The following is a 17,852-nucleotide window of genomic DNA, read 5'->3' as shown; positions in this document are numbered from 1 at the left end:
GGACATTGTGGGACCTTTACCCATATCTGAACCTCTGTGTAAATGTGTGCATACATATGCCACATCCTCTTGGGGCCACAGTGACTACTATTCATATCCTTGTGTCCTTGCCGGCATCTCCACACCAGAGGCTGGTAACAATGGTGACATGTCCTTGAATAGAGACCTCCTCTGGTCCCCCATCTCACGCCCCGCCCCTTTATGGCTCCCAGACCTGGGGCAAGAGGAGTGACCACAGGTCTACCGCGGGTCTGGGCTGGAGGGGGCACATGCTGGGACTCACACATCCAGACCTAGAGCCGCCGCATCCCCCAACAAAGGAAGCTCAGCACTCACACCTTCAGGGCAGTCACTGACCAAAACAGGTTAAGGAGAAGGGCAAGGGAGAGACAGGAACTGAAACCAGGGAGAAAGAGGGGAAACTGAGAGGCCAGAGAAAGAGGAAGCAGGGGACAGTTCACCAGCAAGACCCCAGCAGACAGGAACAAACAGAGCAAAGGGAAACTCACCCCAACTCAGGGTGCTGTCATTTCTCTCCTGGACAGTTGGTCTCCCTGGGGTCACCCTCACCCCCCTTCAGTCTGGTGTCAACCATCAGCCAGAGGGAACCTCTGAGCAGGTCAGATCACATCCCTCTTCTGTTCAAAACCCTGTCATGGTGCCTGCCTCCCTCAGAGAACGGGTTCCTTGATGGGGGTCTGGAAAGTGAGACCAGTGCAGAAGTCGCGTGCATAAACCCTCAACTCCAGCTACCTGGATTCGAATCCCAGCTCTGCCATTTGCTAGCTGTGTGACCTTAACAAGTCACTTAACCTCTCTGTGCCTCAGTTTTCCCATCTGTGGAGTGGGGAGCAAATGGTCCCTGTAGCAGGAGTTGTCAGGCTTTTCCTATCAAGGGTCAGATAGTAAAGGTTTTTGACTTTGCAGAGTTTCTACTCAGCTCTGCCCTTGTAGTGCTAAAACAGCCACAGACAGTACAGTAGGGAATGACCATGGCTGTAATCCGGTAAAACTTTATTTACAGAAACAGGCAGCCTTGGGAGACAGTTTGCCAACCCCTGCTTTCTTGAGCTGTGGGGAGAATGCCATGAGCTAGAAGCTCCATACCTGGCGTGGAGAATTGTTGTTATTACTCTCTGGGCTGTGAGTGTTACTTTCTGACTCAGATCTTAACACCCTTCCCTATGCCCCTCCCTTCTAACCGCACTGGCCTCTTTCCTGTGTAGCTTACCCCAAGTTCATCTTCACTTCCAGGCCTTTGCTTTTGTCCTCCTACCAAGAACACCCTCCCCGATCCTCCCCCAAGCTGCCATTTTGGCTTCCTTCAAGTCCCAAATGCCACCTCCTCCAAGAAGCCCTCCCTCCTCCCCAAAGCCATCTCTAGCCCATCCTGCTTTCCTATTTTTGCACAACGCTACTATGTCTGTCTCCTCCCCAGAAAGGAGGTTCTTAGTGGGCAGGAACATTCCTTAACCTCTCTGGGCTTCCGTTTTCTTAAAGTGGGTGTTAACAATCTCTTATCTCAGAGCTTTGTTATGGTGGTTTAAAAAGTTAATTAATATAAGGCACTTAAAATAGGGTCCAAGGTGCTCGATCAAGAAACCTAACAATAAATGAATCTAAATGTTCACTAGGAGTAAGGAACGTAACAAGCGCAAAGGAAGTTTTTGTGTGAAGAGGGGCAAATGAATAGTGGACAAAGACAGGAGGAGGCAGATGGAGGAGAGGGAGAGGGGTGAGAGAACGTCGGAAGGGAGAACGCCGTCAGGCGCCCAACGACACAGAGACCCAATCCTCTCGCCACCTTTAATGGACCCCAGGTGGGCTTGATGGGGGGGCGGGGGTGCTGTGTCCTTAAATACAGTCCTGGTGAGGCGGGCGGGGGCGGGGCCGGGCCTGCCGGGTGGGCGGGGCCTATGGGGCGGGGGCTGATGGGGTGGGGCGGGGCCTCAGCTGCACTTGCAGGAGCGCACGATCATGTTGGACAGCTGCTCCACCTTGGGCTTGCGGCCCACGTAGTACACGATGGGCAGGGGCTCCAGCGCCTGAGGCACGCAGCACGGCGCCGCCGACGCGCCCGGGTTGTGCTGGTTGTACAGGGCCAGGACCTGCGGGGCGGGTGTGCGTGGTCAGGGTCGGGGGTCGCGCGGAGGATGCTGCCACCCTGCCAGCCTCTCCCCATCTCCCTCTGTCGTATCTCACTCCGTGTGTTTCTGGTTCTCTGCCTCTCCCCATGTTCCACTCTTGGCTTGTATCTCACTGTCCTTCCATCTTCCGAATTCTCTACCCTCCTGCCTTTTTCTCTCATTCTGTCTATCTTTTTCTTTCTCCTTCCATCTCCCCACGTCTTCCCACGCCCAAGTTATCCGTCTCCACAGGCTAAGTCACTTTAGTCGTGTCCGACTCTATGACCCCATGAACTGTAGCCTGCCAGGCTCCTCTGTCCATGTGGTTTCCCAGGCAAGAATACTGGAGTGGGCCGCCATTTCCTTCTCCAAGGGATCTTCCTAACCCAGGAATTGAACCCACATCTGTCTCTTATGTCTCCTGCATTGGCAGGTGGGTTCTTTACCAATAGGTCTCCCCATATCTCTGTCTCCCACTCCCTTGAGTCTAACTTTGCAGATGCTGCCTCGAGCTTTTCTCCCATCCCATTATCACCTCCCCTCCAACCTCCCTCTCCCCTGTGTTTCTGACTACCATCTCGCCAATTCATCTGATTTGACTTCTCTTTCTCCCTCTCCTCCCTCGGTTTCTGCTACCCGAATCCCACCCCCAGCTGGGGAGTGGGGGGGGGGGGTGTCGGGCTCCAGACGCACCTTGCTGTACTGCGTGTCCAGGCTCCAGATGTAAGGGCAGGGCCCCAGGCAGAAATTGGCGTGGTACCCCTTGGGTTCGTGAATCCACTTCCAGCCCAGGTCCTTGCGGAAGTCAATGTAGAGCTGACGAACACAGCAGTTCTTTTCTGTGGAGCTGCAGGCGGGAGGGAAAAACACTGTCAGGAGAGCAGAAGGCTGCCGCTCCTCCCCTGGAGTGTGTGTGTTTCACCCTGGTTGCCCTCCAGCACATTATCCAACTTGGTCTTCCTTGTACCCTCTGTGATAATAACAGCAATAATAGTAATAATAGTAGTGATCATCGCTAACACTGATAAAGCACTTCCTCTAGTCCAGCACTGCACTAAGGGCATCCTCATAAGCATTATCTCAGACAGCACTCAAAACAAGCCTGTAAGGCGCCAAATGAGGGGAGTTCCCAGGGAGACATCCAGTGGTAAAGACTCCGATCTTCAATACAACAAAAAAAGAAACAAAAAACAAACAAACAAAAAAAGACTCCAAGCTTCCACTGTAGGGTGCGTGGATTCGATCCCTGGTCAAGGAAGTTCCATGTTGCATGCTGCACAGTGCAGCCACACACACAAAAAAAACCCAAGCCTACAGAAGCCAAATGACTGTCCACAGGGGACAGCTACACAGATCACACCACATCTACATACTGCAGCATAAACAACACAGTGCAGGGCCATGTGCCCTGATATGTTCTAAGTGTGCAACAAATGTTTACTGAACTACTACTGCGTGTTGGGCTGGGGCCTACTGGGGACTCAGTACAAATGAAACAGACAAACCCCCTGCCTTCTGGGGCCACATACTAGAGACTGTCATGTCGCTCCTCTGCTTTGAACAAGCCCAATGCCCAAGTCCTCGCCACAAGCTCAAGGAGCCACCAGATCTAGCTGATCTCAATTCCCTCCCCACTCCCCCTCTCACTGTCCTCTGGCCACTTTAGCATCCTCGCTGTTCCTGAGTCCCAGTCCAGGACCTTTGCACGTGTTGTTCCTTCTGCCTGACTTGCTGTTCCCACAGATACCCTCTCTGGCTGTTTCTTCACTCCATTTATACATATGCTCAAACATCCTTCACTTTGGGGAGTCTTCACTCCTACAACACTGCCTGGCATGCAGTAGGTGCTCAATAAATATCAGTTAAACAAATGATGTCATTGCCTCAGAGACCGGCCTGGATGATCCTACCCAAAATACCAATCTAAATAATTAATTCCTAGGGACTTCCTGGGCAGTTCATTGGTAAAGACCCTGTGCTTCCAATGTAGGGGGCATGGGTTCCATCCCTGGTCAGGAAAGATCTCACATGCCATGAGGCGCAGCAAAAAAAAAAGATTGTTAATTCCATTTAGTGTAATAACAACATTTCAGTTCTGCAAGAAAATACAAAAATGTCTGCAACTGAAATGGGGCAAATCTTAATGCCTGCTGATCTAGATGAGAGTATATGAGGGTTCATTTTATCATCTTGTTGCTTATACATTTAAATGTTTCCATAATAAAAAGTTTAAATCAGAATAGGAAAAACAAATCATCACAATTTCTTTCTTTCTTTCTTCTTCCTTGGATTTATATTCCTTCTTAGAACTTACTGCCACCTGCTCTTTCATTAGAGATTGATTTGTTTATCTGTTCATTTCCTATCTTCCTCCAAGGACAGGACTTTTTGTCTATTTTGTCCCTAAAGGTGTCCCCACTGCCTACAATAGTCCCTAGCACACAGCAGGTGCTTAGCAAGTGTTGGCTGTATAAATTAATTGATCAATATGTTATATTTTTTAGAAGCACATCAGAGAGTGGTGGTGTGTAAGACTACTGCCATGTACTCATGATCTCTGTCCCAGGCTTAGATGCAAAAGTCAGTCCTCGGGCTTCCCTGGTGGCTCAGTGGTAAAGAATCTGCCTTGCAATGAAGGAGACACGGGTTTGATCCCTTGTCCGGGAAGACCCCATATGCTGTGAAGTGACTAAACCTTTGTGCCACAACTATTGAGCCTATGTTCTAGAGCCCGGGACCCAGAACTACTGAGCCTGTGTGCTGCAACTACTGTAGTCCATGCACTCTAGAGCCCGTGCTTTGCAACAAGAGAAGCCACTGCAATGAGAAACCCACACACTGCAACTAGAGGAAAGCCTGCACAAATATAATAGAAGTCTGTTCAGAGGGGGACTGATGGGTCAGAACTGGAGAGTCTTTGAATATCCTTTCTAGGTTTGGTCCATGTGCATGTATTTTCCTATTTAAAAATCAATACAGAATTTCCTACAAGGCAGGGCTTATTATTTTTTTTTTTTCCAATATGTATTTGGCTGTGCCAGGTCTTCACAGCAACGGGCGAATTCTTTGGTTGCTATATGAGGATCTTAGTTCCCTAACCAGAGATCGAACCCAGGCCACCTGCATTGGGAGTGTGGAGTCTTAGCCACTGGACTACCAGGGAAGTTCCAAGGCAGGTATTATATTATTATTCCCATTTGAAGGAGGGATAAACTGAGCCTTAGAGAAAGGGGGATGTTGTCTGTCCAAATGTAGGCTGTGGGTGGTAGAGTTCAGGGCCAGAGGTCTCTGACTTCATTTGCCCAGCCCAACCATGTCAGCTCAAGCAAAGCGGGAGGAGGCGATGCCACAAGCTCTCCCAGGGCAAGACAAGGCCTTTCCAAGAGCCACAGGACCTCAAGAAGGAAGTCAGGAAACAGATTCCTGTGAGCTCAGCCTGGTCCCTCCTCAGTCTGGTTAGGCCTCAGTTCCTTCATCTGTACAAAGATGCAGGGGACGTTAGATCAAATAAGATATTGTTAAGGGCCAAGGAGACATCAGGAAGTCCATGGACAGGCAAGGAGGGGTCTGAGATCTCTAAACCAGGCACACAAATGTGTGGTGTTGTTATTTAGTCGCTAAGTCATGTCTGACTCTTCTGCGACCCCCTGGACTGCAGTCTGCCAGGCTCCTCTGTCCATGGGATTCTCCAGGCAAGAATACTGGAATGGGTTGCCATTTCTCCCTCTGAGGGATCTTCCCGACTCAAAGATCAAACCTACATTTCCTGTAGCTCCTGCATTGCAGGCGGATTCTTTATCGATGAACTACCAGGGAAGCCCACATATGTGTGTTTGTATAGGCATATTCTGGGGGGAAAAGGTTCCTGGCTTTCAGCTTCTCAAAAAGGTCTTAGATTCACAAAAGGGAAAGAAGCACTGTCCAGAAAAATCTATCATTTCTGGTCCAGCTCTGCTGGGGTGCTGAGATCCTCTGATTTGAAGTATGTGATTCCGTTATCCAACTCAACTGCTCTCCATGAGGGGTTCCTGGAGCAGCCGAAGCAGCATCGCCTGGGAACTTGTGGGAGATGCAAGTTCTCAGGCCCCACCCCAGATGCACTGAATCAGGAACTGGGGGGTGGGGATGGCTGGGAGACAGCAGGCCACATTTAACAAGCCCTCCAGGTGACCCTGAGCTACTCTCTAGCCCTGGATGTTGAGGAAAGGGTCACCGAGGCTTCCCAGTGGAGATAGTGGTTAAGCTAAGAATAACTTTTTATTGCGGAAAGTCTCGGACATACACCAACCCACTCCAGTAGCCTTGCCTGGAAAATTCCATGGACAGAAGAGTCTGGCGGGCTACAGTCCATGGGGTCGCAAAGAGTCAGACATGACTGAGCACAGCAGAGGCACGGGACATACACAAAAGCAGAGAATCTTACATTTAACTGCTGTGTCTCTACCATCCAGCTCCAGCAAACATCAAGTCATGGTCAGTTTCACTGTATTTCTACCCCTATCCACTTTCTCTCCTTCACCGAATGATTTTGAAATGCACGTCATCCACTGTATTATTTCATCCATAAATATTTCTATCTCCAAGGAAATCTAGACTACTTTAGAGCATCACACAAAAAAATTAACGGTAATTCCTTGATATCATCAAATATCTAGTCAGAGTTCATACTTCCCCAACTGTCTCATAATTATCTTTCAAATTATTTTATTTTTCTATTTTTTAGCCATGCCGTGCAGCATGCGGGATCTTAGTTCCCTGACAAGGGATCAAACCCACATCCCCTGCATTGGAAGCACAGAGTCTTAAACACTGGACTACCAGGGAAGTCCCAATACCTTAAAAAAAAAAAAAGAAAAGAAAAAGTTTGGGGAATTCCCTGGTGGTCCAGTGGTTAGGACTCTGTGCTTCCAATGCAGGAGACATGGGATTGATACCTGGTCAGGTTAAGATCCTGGAAACCGTGAAGCGAGGCCAAAAAGCAAATAAGTAAATAAAATTTTAAAAACAGTCTGCATACGTACTCAAGTAAAGTTTATACATGGCTATTGGTTGAAACATCTTTTAAGATTCTTTTAAAAATCTATAAACCCATCTCTCTATTTCATCCCTTTGTATCGTATTTGTTGAAGAAACTGGGTCAGGTTTCCCACAATCTAGATGTTGCAGACTGCATGCCCATGGTGCTGTTTAACGTGTTTCTCTGTCCTTATATTTCTGGAAAATTGGGAGTTGGACCTACCATTATTGATGGGCTTCAGGTTTGATTTTTTGGCAAGACTTCCTAAGTGGCACTGTGTCGCTCACATGGCTGGCTGCCTCTCTTTTAATGTTATAGCAGACTGGCACTCAGACTTTAATCCATCCGTTCATTCATAGAGTTGTTGGGCAGAGGGTAGGATCGGGTGATGAAGGACCTTGGAAACGGAGCTGACTTTCCAGCAGGAGAAGTGCATGCAACAAAGCCCAAAGGCACCATCAAAGTACTTAGCAGAGGCAGACCAAGGTCAGATTATCATTTTAAATTTGCGACATTCTAACTCTGCATTTCAAAATTCCAAGACAACTTCTCAGTTTTCTTAGACTGCAATACACTGGCATCTCAAGATTCTAACACAGTAACAGCTTTCCAACTTTCTAGAATTCCCACATCCCCACTCTCGAGGATCTTGGCATTCTTTTTTTTTTTTTTTGATCTTGGCATTCTTGAATTCCAATATTTCAAAACAGCATTCCAGCATTCCACAGTTCTGAGCCCATCTCCCAAGAGGTCCAAGCTGCCACTTTCTAAGATCACAGGCTTCCAAGATTCTAACAAGACTCCAGCACTGGGACTTCCCTGGTGGTCCAGTGGTTAAGAATCCACCTGCCAATGCAGGGGACATGGGTTTGATCCCAGGTCAGGGAAGATCCCAAATGCCCAGGAGCGATTTAAGCCCACAAGCCACAACTACTGAAGACAGAGCACCTAGAGCCCATGCTTCTCAACAAGAGATGCCTCCTCAACTAAAGCATGCCCAAACAGCAGTGAAGATTCAGCGCAATCAAGAATAAATAAGACCAAGCCCCAACATTCTAAAGTACCAGCATTCTGGCTTTCACCAACTCCAACATTTATGGATGCTAAAAGTTCAACACAGGATTCCACCATTGTGGACCTAATATTCAAGGACTCCAACCTGCCAACATGGGAGATTCCAGTCTGTCAATGGTACCCATCATGGGCAATCTCCCAGTTCTGAATTCCCAACTTCTAAGAACCCAACATTCCTTGAATCCAACATTCTCAGACTTCAATAATTAATACCGAATTCTAACATCCTAGAATCCCAACGTTTTCAAACCCCAACCTGCCCACAGTACAGGAATCTAACATGGTGACCTTCCAATGCTGGAATCCCACATGTTCAGTGTTCCACATACTAGTAAGTCTCCGATGCCAACCAACCAGCAAGAGACCCGCCTGATCTCAACATCCGAGAACTCCCAGTTCACACACACTCTAGCATCCGAGGCTCGGACCTCGTCCCCTGAGCCCTCCAGGCTGAAGGAGATGCTAGCCCAAGCAGAGCACCAGCCAGGTGCCCAACCTGCGGTGGCCGCTCAGTGAATGGCGAGGATGCCCCCAGCCCAGAAGGCTGCAAGGTTCACCTGAAGCAGTAGTTGGTGTCCAGGGCTCGGCGGTGGCGGGAGCTGTGCAGGTGCTGGGCTCTCTCCAGAGGGGTGGCCATGAGGAGCAGGAAGGGCCGGTTCATGCCGTGAATGGTGGCGAGGTCACCCCGGCGGCCGGAACTGAACCCTGCTTTGGTTTTGGGAGTCAGCGAGGTGGGGAAGATTGGGGACACACACACATACACTCAGATGGATGAATGACGGGGATGGGCGGGGGAGGACACACACACACACACACACACACAATCACTGCTGGGGGGGGGCAGGCAGGGGGCCTCACCGTTAATGTCCACTTGAAGCGTGTTATCTTTACTGTCACAGGAACAGTGGGCACTGAGGCGAAAGCCCTCTATTTCCTCTGTGGGAGTGGGGAGAGGGAAGCCAGTGTGAGGGGGGCGGCTCACCCACCCCTGCGGGTGGGCAGGAGAGGAAGGAAGGCGCAAACCCCTGGGGTGTGGGGGGATCTCTTTCTTGCGCCTTACCCTGCCTGCCCCCTCACTGCACCCTCTCGCTGCAGTTCTCGGCCTTGCGGCCTCCTCCTCCTCCTCCAGGTCTCAGCTCCAAGGCCACCTCCTCCGGGAGGCCCTCCGGGTCACAGCCCCTCCCCCCACCCTGACAGCACTTTCTTTTCTCCAAAGCACTGACCTCTGTAGCTCTGACATTTGTCTTTGGCTATTTATTTCCTCATTGTTCTCAGTGACGAGCAGGATACAACGGGGGCAGGGAACCTTGTTTTCTTGTTCCCTGCTGGGCCTGGCCCACGGTCTTACAAACAAACATCTCCTGAGTGCGCTGGGCGCCAGACCCTGTTCTAAACACTCTTTGTGAGTTATTTCCTTTAATCCTCACCAAAGTTCCCCATTTTACAGATGAGGAAGCCAAGGCCCACAGGCAGGGCTGGGATGGGATGCAAGGACCGAGGCTCCTGTCCCAAGGCAGGTGCAGAAGAAAGGTTTTCCTTCTTCCTTTTATTTTTTTTAAATATACAAAACAAAAAGTAACGGTTTTTATTAACATGTTTTGAAAGAAGAGTGCGTTAGTCACTCAGTTGTGTCCAACTCTGCGACCCTATGAACTGTAGCCCACCAGGCTCCTCTGTCCATGGGATTCTCCAGGCAAGAATACTGGAGTAGGTAGCCATTCTCTTTTCCAGGGCATCTTCCCAACCCAGGGATTGAACCTAGGTTCAGTCTGCATTGCAGGCAGATTCTTTACCATCTGAGTCACCAGGGGAGCCCTTTTGAAAGAATATGTATATCTAATAATCATAGCAGTGTTTATCAGTTGTTCTTATTTTTTAAATTAACTTTTAGCGGAGTGTAGTTGCTGTACAATGTTGTGTTAGTTTCTGCTGCTGCTGCTAAGTCGCTTCAGTCGTGTCCGACTCTGTGTGACCCCACAGACGGCAGCCCACCAGGCTCCGCCGTTCCTGGGATTCTCCAGGCAAGAACACTGGAGTGGGTTGCCATTTCCTTCTCCAGTGCATGAAAGTGAAAAGTGAAGTCGCTCAGTCATGTCTGTACTGCAAAGTGAATCAGCTCAATGTATACATATATCCCGGAAGAAAGGTTTCTCGAATGAATGACTGAATGAATGCTTTCCTAAGCACCCACTATTGTGTGGACCCTGTGTTGGGTGCCCTGGACTCAGCAGTCAGCCCAGGACACTCGTCCCACTATGCACCTGCTCCCTAACCCCCGTCATTTCCTCTGGCCAAACCATCACCTCTTCCATGAGTCCCAACACAATCATTCTCACCCATAAAGCCCTCTTGGACTCCCCACAGAGGTGTTAGGGTGCCCACTCTGGGCTCCTATAGCACTTAGGGCCTCCCCCATCCCTGCCCTGCTCATCCTGGCCATCATGGCCTGCTAAGGCTTTGGGCAAGATTTCCTGGGTGTCTAGAAGTGAGTGCAGGTCCCCTGAGGGCAGGCCTAGAGGTTGTCATGGTTACCACTGTGTTTCCCCCACCCCACCAGCACAGGGCCAGCCACAGAGCAGGAACCTACTAGCATTTACCGATGAAGGAATGAATGAGAGGGAGACTAGGAAGGGAGATGTGAGCACTGGGGCCTTCGACGTGACAGGACAGATAGTCCTCTTCCAGACAGAACAGGTGTGTCAGGCCTTCCCCGGACTCAAGGCCTCTGCATAGCCTATCCCTCTGCCTTGAACACTCTTGCCCCTCCCTCCTTTCCCGGGCTGGCCCCATGCATCCCTCAGACACCCACTCCAATATCTCCTCCTCCAGGAAGCCCTCCCTGACCTCCCAGGTGCATCAGGCACCTCCTCTGGGCTCCCCATCCCAACCCTGCCCGTGCAGGGACATCACTACCTGGTTTTCAGGTCTTTTCCCCAAGTCCCCCAACCCAAGTCATGGAGCACGAGCTTCCTGAAGGTCTGAATGAAGCTGTTTTCGTCACTTCTGTGTCTCCAGCATCACCCAGCACAGGGCAGGTGCTCAAGAAATGGATTAACCATTAATCACTCAGGTGTGAGTGTCTGGGAGGAGGGCCAGGTCTGGGCCCTTCAGCACCAACATAGGGCAGGGGGGTGCTAGGCAGGATGGTCCCAGGACAAACAATGGGTTACAAAACAAGAGGTGGGGCAGACAAGTGGTCCTCACCTCTGTGGGTCAGCCACTGCCGCACAACTCCAGTGACGTCAAAGGACAGCCACTCCGGTGAGTCGCTGGGGGCGAGCAGCCGGTTGCTGAGGTAGCGCCAGGAATTGTTGCTATATTTCTGGGGGATGAAGAATTGGGGGGTGAGACAGTGGGTAGAGGCTGCCACACACACCCATGTACCCTGCACCCCTCAATCCATCTGCTCCCCAAAAACGGGTCTCCACACAGTCCATCAGACAGTCCGCCTCCCAGACATCCACACGGAGGAGCTTCACAGGAACCACCCAACCCCACGACAGGGGACAGAAAACTCCAGGCTGGCAGTCAAGACACCTAGGCATTTCAGCCTCCACCCTTGATCCCGGGAGGGCTGTGGAAAATTCCTTTCTCTTTTTTGGCCTCAGTTTCCTCACTCCTTTCAGCTTGGACAGCTCATGAGGCCATGATTCTCCTACTGATACCATAGAGGTCATTGATGATACAGCTCTGAATTCTGAGAGTCTATCGCTTTCTAGAAGTTATGTTCGAAGTCATTCCATAACTCCAGCACTTGGTGGCACCCCAAGAATTACACATTCTATGAACCCGAGAAGTTTTATGAGACTCAAGTTCAACAAACCCAGGAGTCCAACGTGCCAGAAACCTAGACAGTTGCAGACACCTGACATCCACGAGGAATGACGCCCTGGGAGCTGGCGGCATAAAGCCAAGTTCTCTAGACTCCGTGCAGTTAGTATCAAAGCTGCCTCGTCGTAAGAGTCTAACATCTACCACTGAATCTAACATTCCATCTGGCATGGCTTCTAGGTCACATAACCTTTGAGAAAACCCAGATTTTCTGGACTCTTCCTGGAGACTCTTCTAGAACAGAGCTATCCAAGAGAACTTTCTGTGACGATGCAAATGGGCTTTATCGGTGGTGTCCAAAATAGCAGCCACTCACCCCATGTGACTACGAACCACTTGAACTATGGCCAGTGAGACTGAGAAACTGAATTCTTTCTTCTATTTAATTTAATCCATTTAAATGGCCATATGTGGCTAGTAGCTACTGGGTGGGCACAAGGCATTTTGAAAGTCTCCAACTCTTCAAAGATTCCAACTTTCCTTGTCCTGAGTTTTCAGAGTCCAGCTCCGAAGATTCCAGCTGCTAAGCACTTAACATTCTAGGGCTCTAGGAGACTCCACGGTCTGTGCTCCCTCATCCTTCAGGGCTGGTCTGCCTGGACCCTGCAGCCACCAGCCTTGTGGCCGTCCCGGGACTACCCCAGCCCAGGCCACCTTGCAGGACCCTTGCCCCCACCTGGTAGAGCTCCACATGCTGCTCCACTTTTAACTTGAGCCTCAGCAGGCGCAGCTCTGCCCGAGAGAGCAACACAGGTTCGGGCACCGCTTCCCGGAGCTCAGACGTGTTGAAGAACATATATATGCTGTGTGAGTTAGACTTCATTTTCTCATAGATTTCTAGGCAGAAAGAGTCAAGAGGAGGGATGTCAGTGTTTGGCAAGGGGTAGGGGAGCTAGTGCACCCCAAATCGAAGAGCTCTGGGTTGGAGTCTGACCCTGACACTTTTTAGCTGTGTGACCTTAGGCGACTAGCTTCTCCCCTCTGGGTTTGTTTCCGCCTCTTTATTATTATTATTATTTTAAATATTTATTTATTTGGCTGTGCAGGGTCTTAGTTGTGGCATGGGATCTTCAGGCTTCGTGGAATGTGGAGTCTTTAGTTGCAGCATGCGAACACTTAGTTGCAGCATGTGGGATCTAGTTCCCTGACCAGAGATTGAACCTAGGTCCCCTGCATTGGGAGCTTGGAGTCTTAGCCACTGGACCACCAGGGAAATTCCTCTAGCTCTTTAAACGGGGGTCCTATTCATCCTTCCCTCTCATCAGCTAGAAAATGGCCCCTCAGTACAAAGCCAGCTTGGGGGTGGGGCTGCTCTGCTTGCTCAGGCCTCCCCAGCACCTGGAGCTTCAAATGCAAGTTATATTGAAGCAGAGAGATAAAGGCACTTGCATCAGACTATGCCTCTGCTGCCTTCTGTGACCTTGGGCAAGTCACATTCCCTCTTGGAGCTGTTAAATCTACTTGACATCAAGCTCTCTGCCTCCCAACCCAGGCTCTCCTAACTGAAGCGCAGTGGAACTTTGGGCAGGTGAATTCCTCTCTCTGTGCCAGATTCTCACCTATAAGCCAAGGACTGAAGACAGGATGACAGTGTGAAATAGATGAGATGATGCAGATGAAGTATGTTGCGCAGAGTCTGCATACAGTGGTTACTCTAATGTGTGTTCAACAACCCCATGAGAAAGAGTCCATTAGTATACCCATTTTATAGATGGACAAACTGAGGCAAAGAGATGAAACAATTTGCCCCTAGGCCACACAGCCAGGAAACTACAGTGTGGGGTGGGGATTCAAACTCGGCCAGTCTGATCAGAGCCTATGCTCCCTATAATCCCTAGGCTATGCTCCCTCCCTGGTAGTGTGACATTATTTTTGTTATTATTATTAGTATTTCCTCCCTTAACTGGTTAGAGAAAGTAAAGTTCATTCTAGACAAGGATGGCTTCAGGGGTGGGGGAAGGGAAACAGAAAATTAAAAAGACTTCTAGTCCAGGAGACTTCCCTGGTGGCTCAGATGGTAAAGCATCTGCCTACAATGAGGGAGACCTGGGTTCAATCCCTGGGTCAGGAAGGTCTCCTGGGGAAGGGAATGGCAACCCACTCCAATATTCTTGGCCCCTCCCCCCGAAAAAAAAGGGGCTCAAAGAAATATTTCTGGAGAAGGAAATGGCAATCCACTCCAGTACTCTTGCCTAGAAAATTCCATGGATGGAGGAGCCTGATGGGCTACAGTCCATGGGGTTGCAAAGAGTCGGACACGACTGAGCAACTTCACTTTCTTTTCCTAGTCCAGGAAAAACTGGGGACTGGGAAAGAGGGGGACAGGCCATGATCAGTTTCTTTAGGCCTCTGCAGTGGGGGCGTGGAAATGGTGGAGACATGTTGAGAAAGGACAGAGGAAGACCCTCTTGAGCGCCTCCTTCCCCCTGCTCCTCCCATCTCTTGCCGAGCTGGCCCCTCTCCCTCACAAATAAGCCCTATCTTGGCCCAAGTGTTACTCAGCCGACCCAAAAGGAAGGGCAGAGCCCAGGCCCAGGAGACAGAAAGGGAGGAAAAGCGATAGAGGGAGCAGGAAGGGTCAGAGGGAGAGATGGAGAGTAGGCTATGGAGGAGAAAAAGAGAAAAAGGGAAGAGATGGAGAAAGAAACTAGGAGACCCAGAGAGGGACAGAGTAACACGGATGCGGGAGAGACGAAAAGGCAGAAGACAAACGGGAAGACAGACGGAGGGTTTGGGAGCGAGGTGGAGGCAGAAGAGGGCTGAAGAGAAACTTAAGGTGTCAGCGTTGGAAAAACCTCTCCAACGACGGTGAAGCGTCGACGGAAAAGGTGAGACGGAGATGTGGGTGGGTAGGCTGTAGGGATGTCATTTGACTGAAGCCGCAGCTGGGCGCCCAAATGGGCCAGAGACCCACACGTCTACCTCTCACGAGGGAAACTGAAAGCGGGGGGCGGGGTTCGCCCCCGAGCCTCGGGGCCCAGCGGGACGCCTGGGTACCCGCGCGGGCGCCGACAGGGCGGGCCCAGGGTAGCCCCGCCCTGAGCTGGGGGTGAAGAGGGCGGGAGCCGCCGCCGTCGCGAGGGCGGGGACCGGACCTGCCTCGTCTCGCCCCAGGCTCCGCGCGCGATCCCCGCCCCGCAACCCGCCCCCCCCAACCCCGAGGCACGAGAAGGAAAGGGAAGGGAGGGCTAGGCAGCCGGACGCTGGGGTTTCCCCAGCCTCGCAGAGAGGAACTAGGAGCTTGGGGTCTAGGCTCTCTGCACTGAGCTCTGCGGGGTCCTCCTGCCCCTTCCGGAAGCGCAGGCTCCTCCCCCACGCCCGCGCGTGGCACCCACGTGGGGCTTCTCCAACCCCTACAAGCTCGGTCTTTCCCCCGGGTCTCGCAGAGTCGCATCCACCCACCTACCTCTCCCTACTACGGTTCCTCACTCAGCCCTCTCCCTTCCAGCCAGCGGCGGGAGGGTGGGGGGCCCGGCTGCTCCCAGCGTGACACGGTCCGTAGCTCCTCTACCCCATTCCAGGTCCACCTTTCCCACGCTTATCCTCCCGTTCTGTAAAACCCCTTCCCACGACCCAGTATTGTAGGTTTCCTGGGGGCGCGCGCTTCCTCCTCTGGGTTTCCTCCTTTTAACAGTCCGTCTGGGAAATATTCAGAGCACCTCCTGGCGCATCCTGGGCACCCCCGCCCCCACCCCCTGGGCACATCCTAGGGTCTCCGCTTCTCTCCCGCTAGTTTCCCGCACCCTACAACCTCGCGTCCCCTTCCGACCTCACATTTATCACCCCCTCCCCGCCTCTCCCTCTAAGCCCTCCCCCAATCTCGCGTGTTCTTCGCGTCCTGTGCGTGCGGGTCCACTCTCTCTACTTTCCTGGCACACCTCTGGGGTTCGCTTCTGTTTTTCTGTCCTTGAATCTTCCTGCCTCACGGCCCCTGAACACTGGGTCAGCTTTCCCCACTACCTCTCTCTCCTTTTCCAAATGCCGGGGTGCTGGTTTCTCCCGAAGTGAGCTCCCTCTCTGCAGCCCCGCTCCCACGACCCCCGCATTCTCGAGCACCCTGCAAGGGGAAGTCTTTTTCGAATTGCTTCGCTTCTCTCTAAGGGACTCCCCGCACGATCTCGCATGATCCCGTCGCCCTCTAAAAGCGGTCCATTTCGCTCACTCTCTTCTTCAAGACCAGATACCTTGGGGTTAGGGAGCTCAGCTCTATCCTCTTTGGGACCCCTCCCCCCTACACGTTCCCGGCGCCCCCGGGGGTTCTCTTCCTCCAGCCAGTTTCCTCTACCAGCAATTTCCTCCCCGTGACCCCTGCACTCCGGCGCCCCCTGGGGGCTCCCCTCCAGGGTCCCCTGCCCCTGCGAGCTCACTGTTGCCGTATTCCACCATTAGCACGCGGGTGACCTCCTTGGCGTAGTAGTCCGCCTCTGGCTCAGGCTCCGTTTCGGCACTTTCCCCGGCCACCCGGTCGCGGGTACTGTTGTAAAGGGCCAGTATGGCCTCGGGCAGCGGGCCGGGTGGCACGTCCCCCTGGCTCGGGGGGCTGGCGAGCCGAAGCTTGGACAGAATCTGGCCGCGGATGGCCTCGATGCGCTTCCGCTTCACCAGCTCCATGTCGATGGTCTTGCAGGTGGACAGTCCGGCGACCGGCCGGCCAGGCGTCAGCATTAGTAGCCACAGCACCGGCAGCAGCAGCGGCAGCAGCCGCAGCCCCGAGGGCGGCATGGGGGAGGCGGCGCCCCCCGGCTCAGCCGAGAGCGCGATCTGGGCTGGGGTGGGAAGAGGGAGGCCCCGCCCCTACAGGGGCTGGGGTGGCTGGGGGTCTCCCGAGGAAAAGGTAGGACGGTCTGTTTGTGGGGAGAGTTGAGGCCTTCAGGGAGAACGGAGCAGAGCTGGAGGAGAAGCTCTGATGGGTGGGTTCTCGGTATCCCACGGAAAAAACCCGAAATGGGTGAGCTCTGGTACTAGAGATGGGTGATCTTGAATAGGGAAGCTGAGGCAAGTCTGAGAGAGATCCCGTCTCCCGGATCCCGGAGAAGGGTCCTCGGATGCGCGGGGGCTCAGGAGAGAAGCTGGGGAGTTGGGGGGTCGTGCAGGGGGGTGCACCCGAAGTCTGGGGTCAAGTCTTCGCGGGAGTCGGGTTTGCGGCTCCTGATGGCTGGTCCGGAATGGGGGCGCCTGGGGAATGCCGTGTAGGCGGCAGGGAGGGAGCAAGCGTCCGAGGCGGTGGCGGGGTCTGCTGCTGTCTGGGGTCCTCAAGTCCTGCCTCGAGGAGCAGCGCTGCGCGATGCGGTCCCCGCGCCTTCGGCTCCCAGCGGCAGCGGAAAAGTCTCAAAACTTTTTTTCCTCTTCTCCCAACCAGCTCGTCCCTCCTCCCGCTCCTCCTCCCCCTCCTCCCCGCAGTGGCGGCAGCGGCGGCGGGGGCGGCGGCGGCTCGTCTCAGACTCTGGGGCCTCGGGCTGCTCCTCGGCGGCTCCTTCCTCCGCTCCCGGCTAAGGCCGGCTCGGCGGGCGGCTCCGAGCCCGGGGGGTGCCCCGGAGGGGGCGTCCCCCCTGCCCCCGGCCGGGGGCCTCGCTGTCTGGCGGATCCGCGGCGGGAGGAGGGAGGTGGGACGGCCTGGGGCGCGAAGGGCGGCGGCAGCGGGGACCGGCAGGGGCGGCGGGGGTTTTTGAAGCCGCCCCGGCCCCACCCAGGAAGCGCGCGGGGCGGGGGCGGCCCTCAGGGGGAAGGCACGGGGGGGCCGGGCCACGGTCCGCATCTCGCGTGGGCGGGCTCCAAGGGGGGTCCCTTAAGCCCGGGGGGAGGGG

At 53.0% G+C, this 17,852-nt stretch overlaps 1 protein-coding gene across 1 annotated transcript; it reads right to left on the bottom strand.

Moving 5' to 3' along the window:
* Positions 1-1,792: 1,792 nt before the first annotated feature.
* On the bottom strand, positions 1,793-17,698 carry TGFB1 (transforming growth factor beta 1). The gene is made up of 7 exons (XM_043435343.1): positions 16,416-17,698; positions 12,725-12,885; positions 11,422-11,539; positions 9,076-9,153; positions 8,775-8,922; positions 2,820-2,973; positions 1,793-2,108 (listed from the first exon to the last, which is right to left on the bottom strand). Exons 1-7 carry the CDS (start codon positions 16,768-16,770, stop codon positions 1,950-1,952), a joined length of 1,173 nt encoding a protein of 390 aa, XP_043291278.1. The 5' UTR covers positions 16,771-17,698; the 3' UTR covers positions 1,793-1,949.
* Between the last annotated feature and the right edge of the window lie 154 nt (positions 17,699-17,852).

Source organism: Cervus canadensis, chromosome 18 (assembly GCF_019320065.1).
Source record: "Cervus canadensis isolate Bull #8, Minnesota chromosome 18, ASM1932006v1, whole genome shotgun sequence".
NCBI classification, from domain to species: domain Eukaryota; kingdom Metazoa; phylum Chordata; class Mammalia; order Artiodactyla; family Cervidae; genus Cervus; species Cervus canadensis.
The sequence above is the reverse complement of the archived record's forward strand: the minus strand, read 5'-3'. Positions and strand labels throughout refer to the sequence as shown.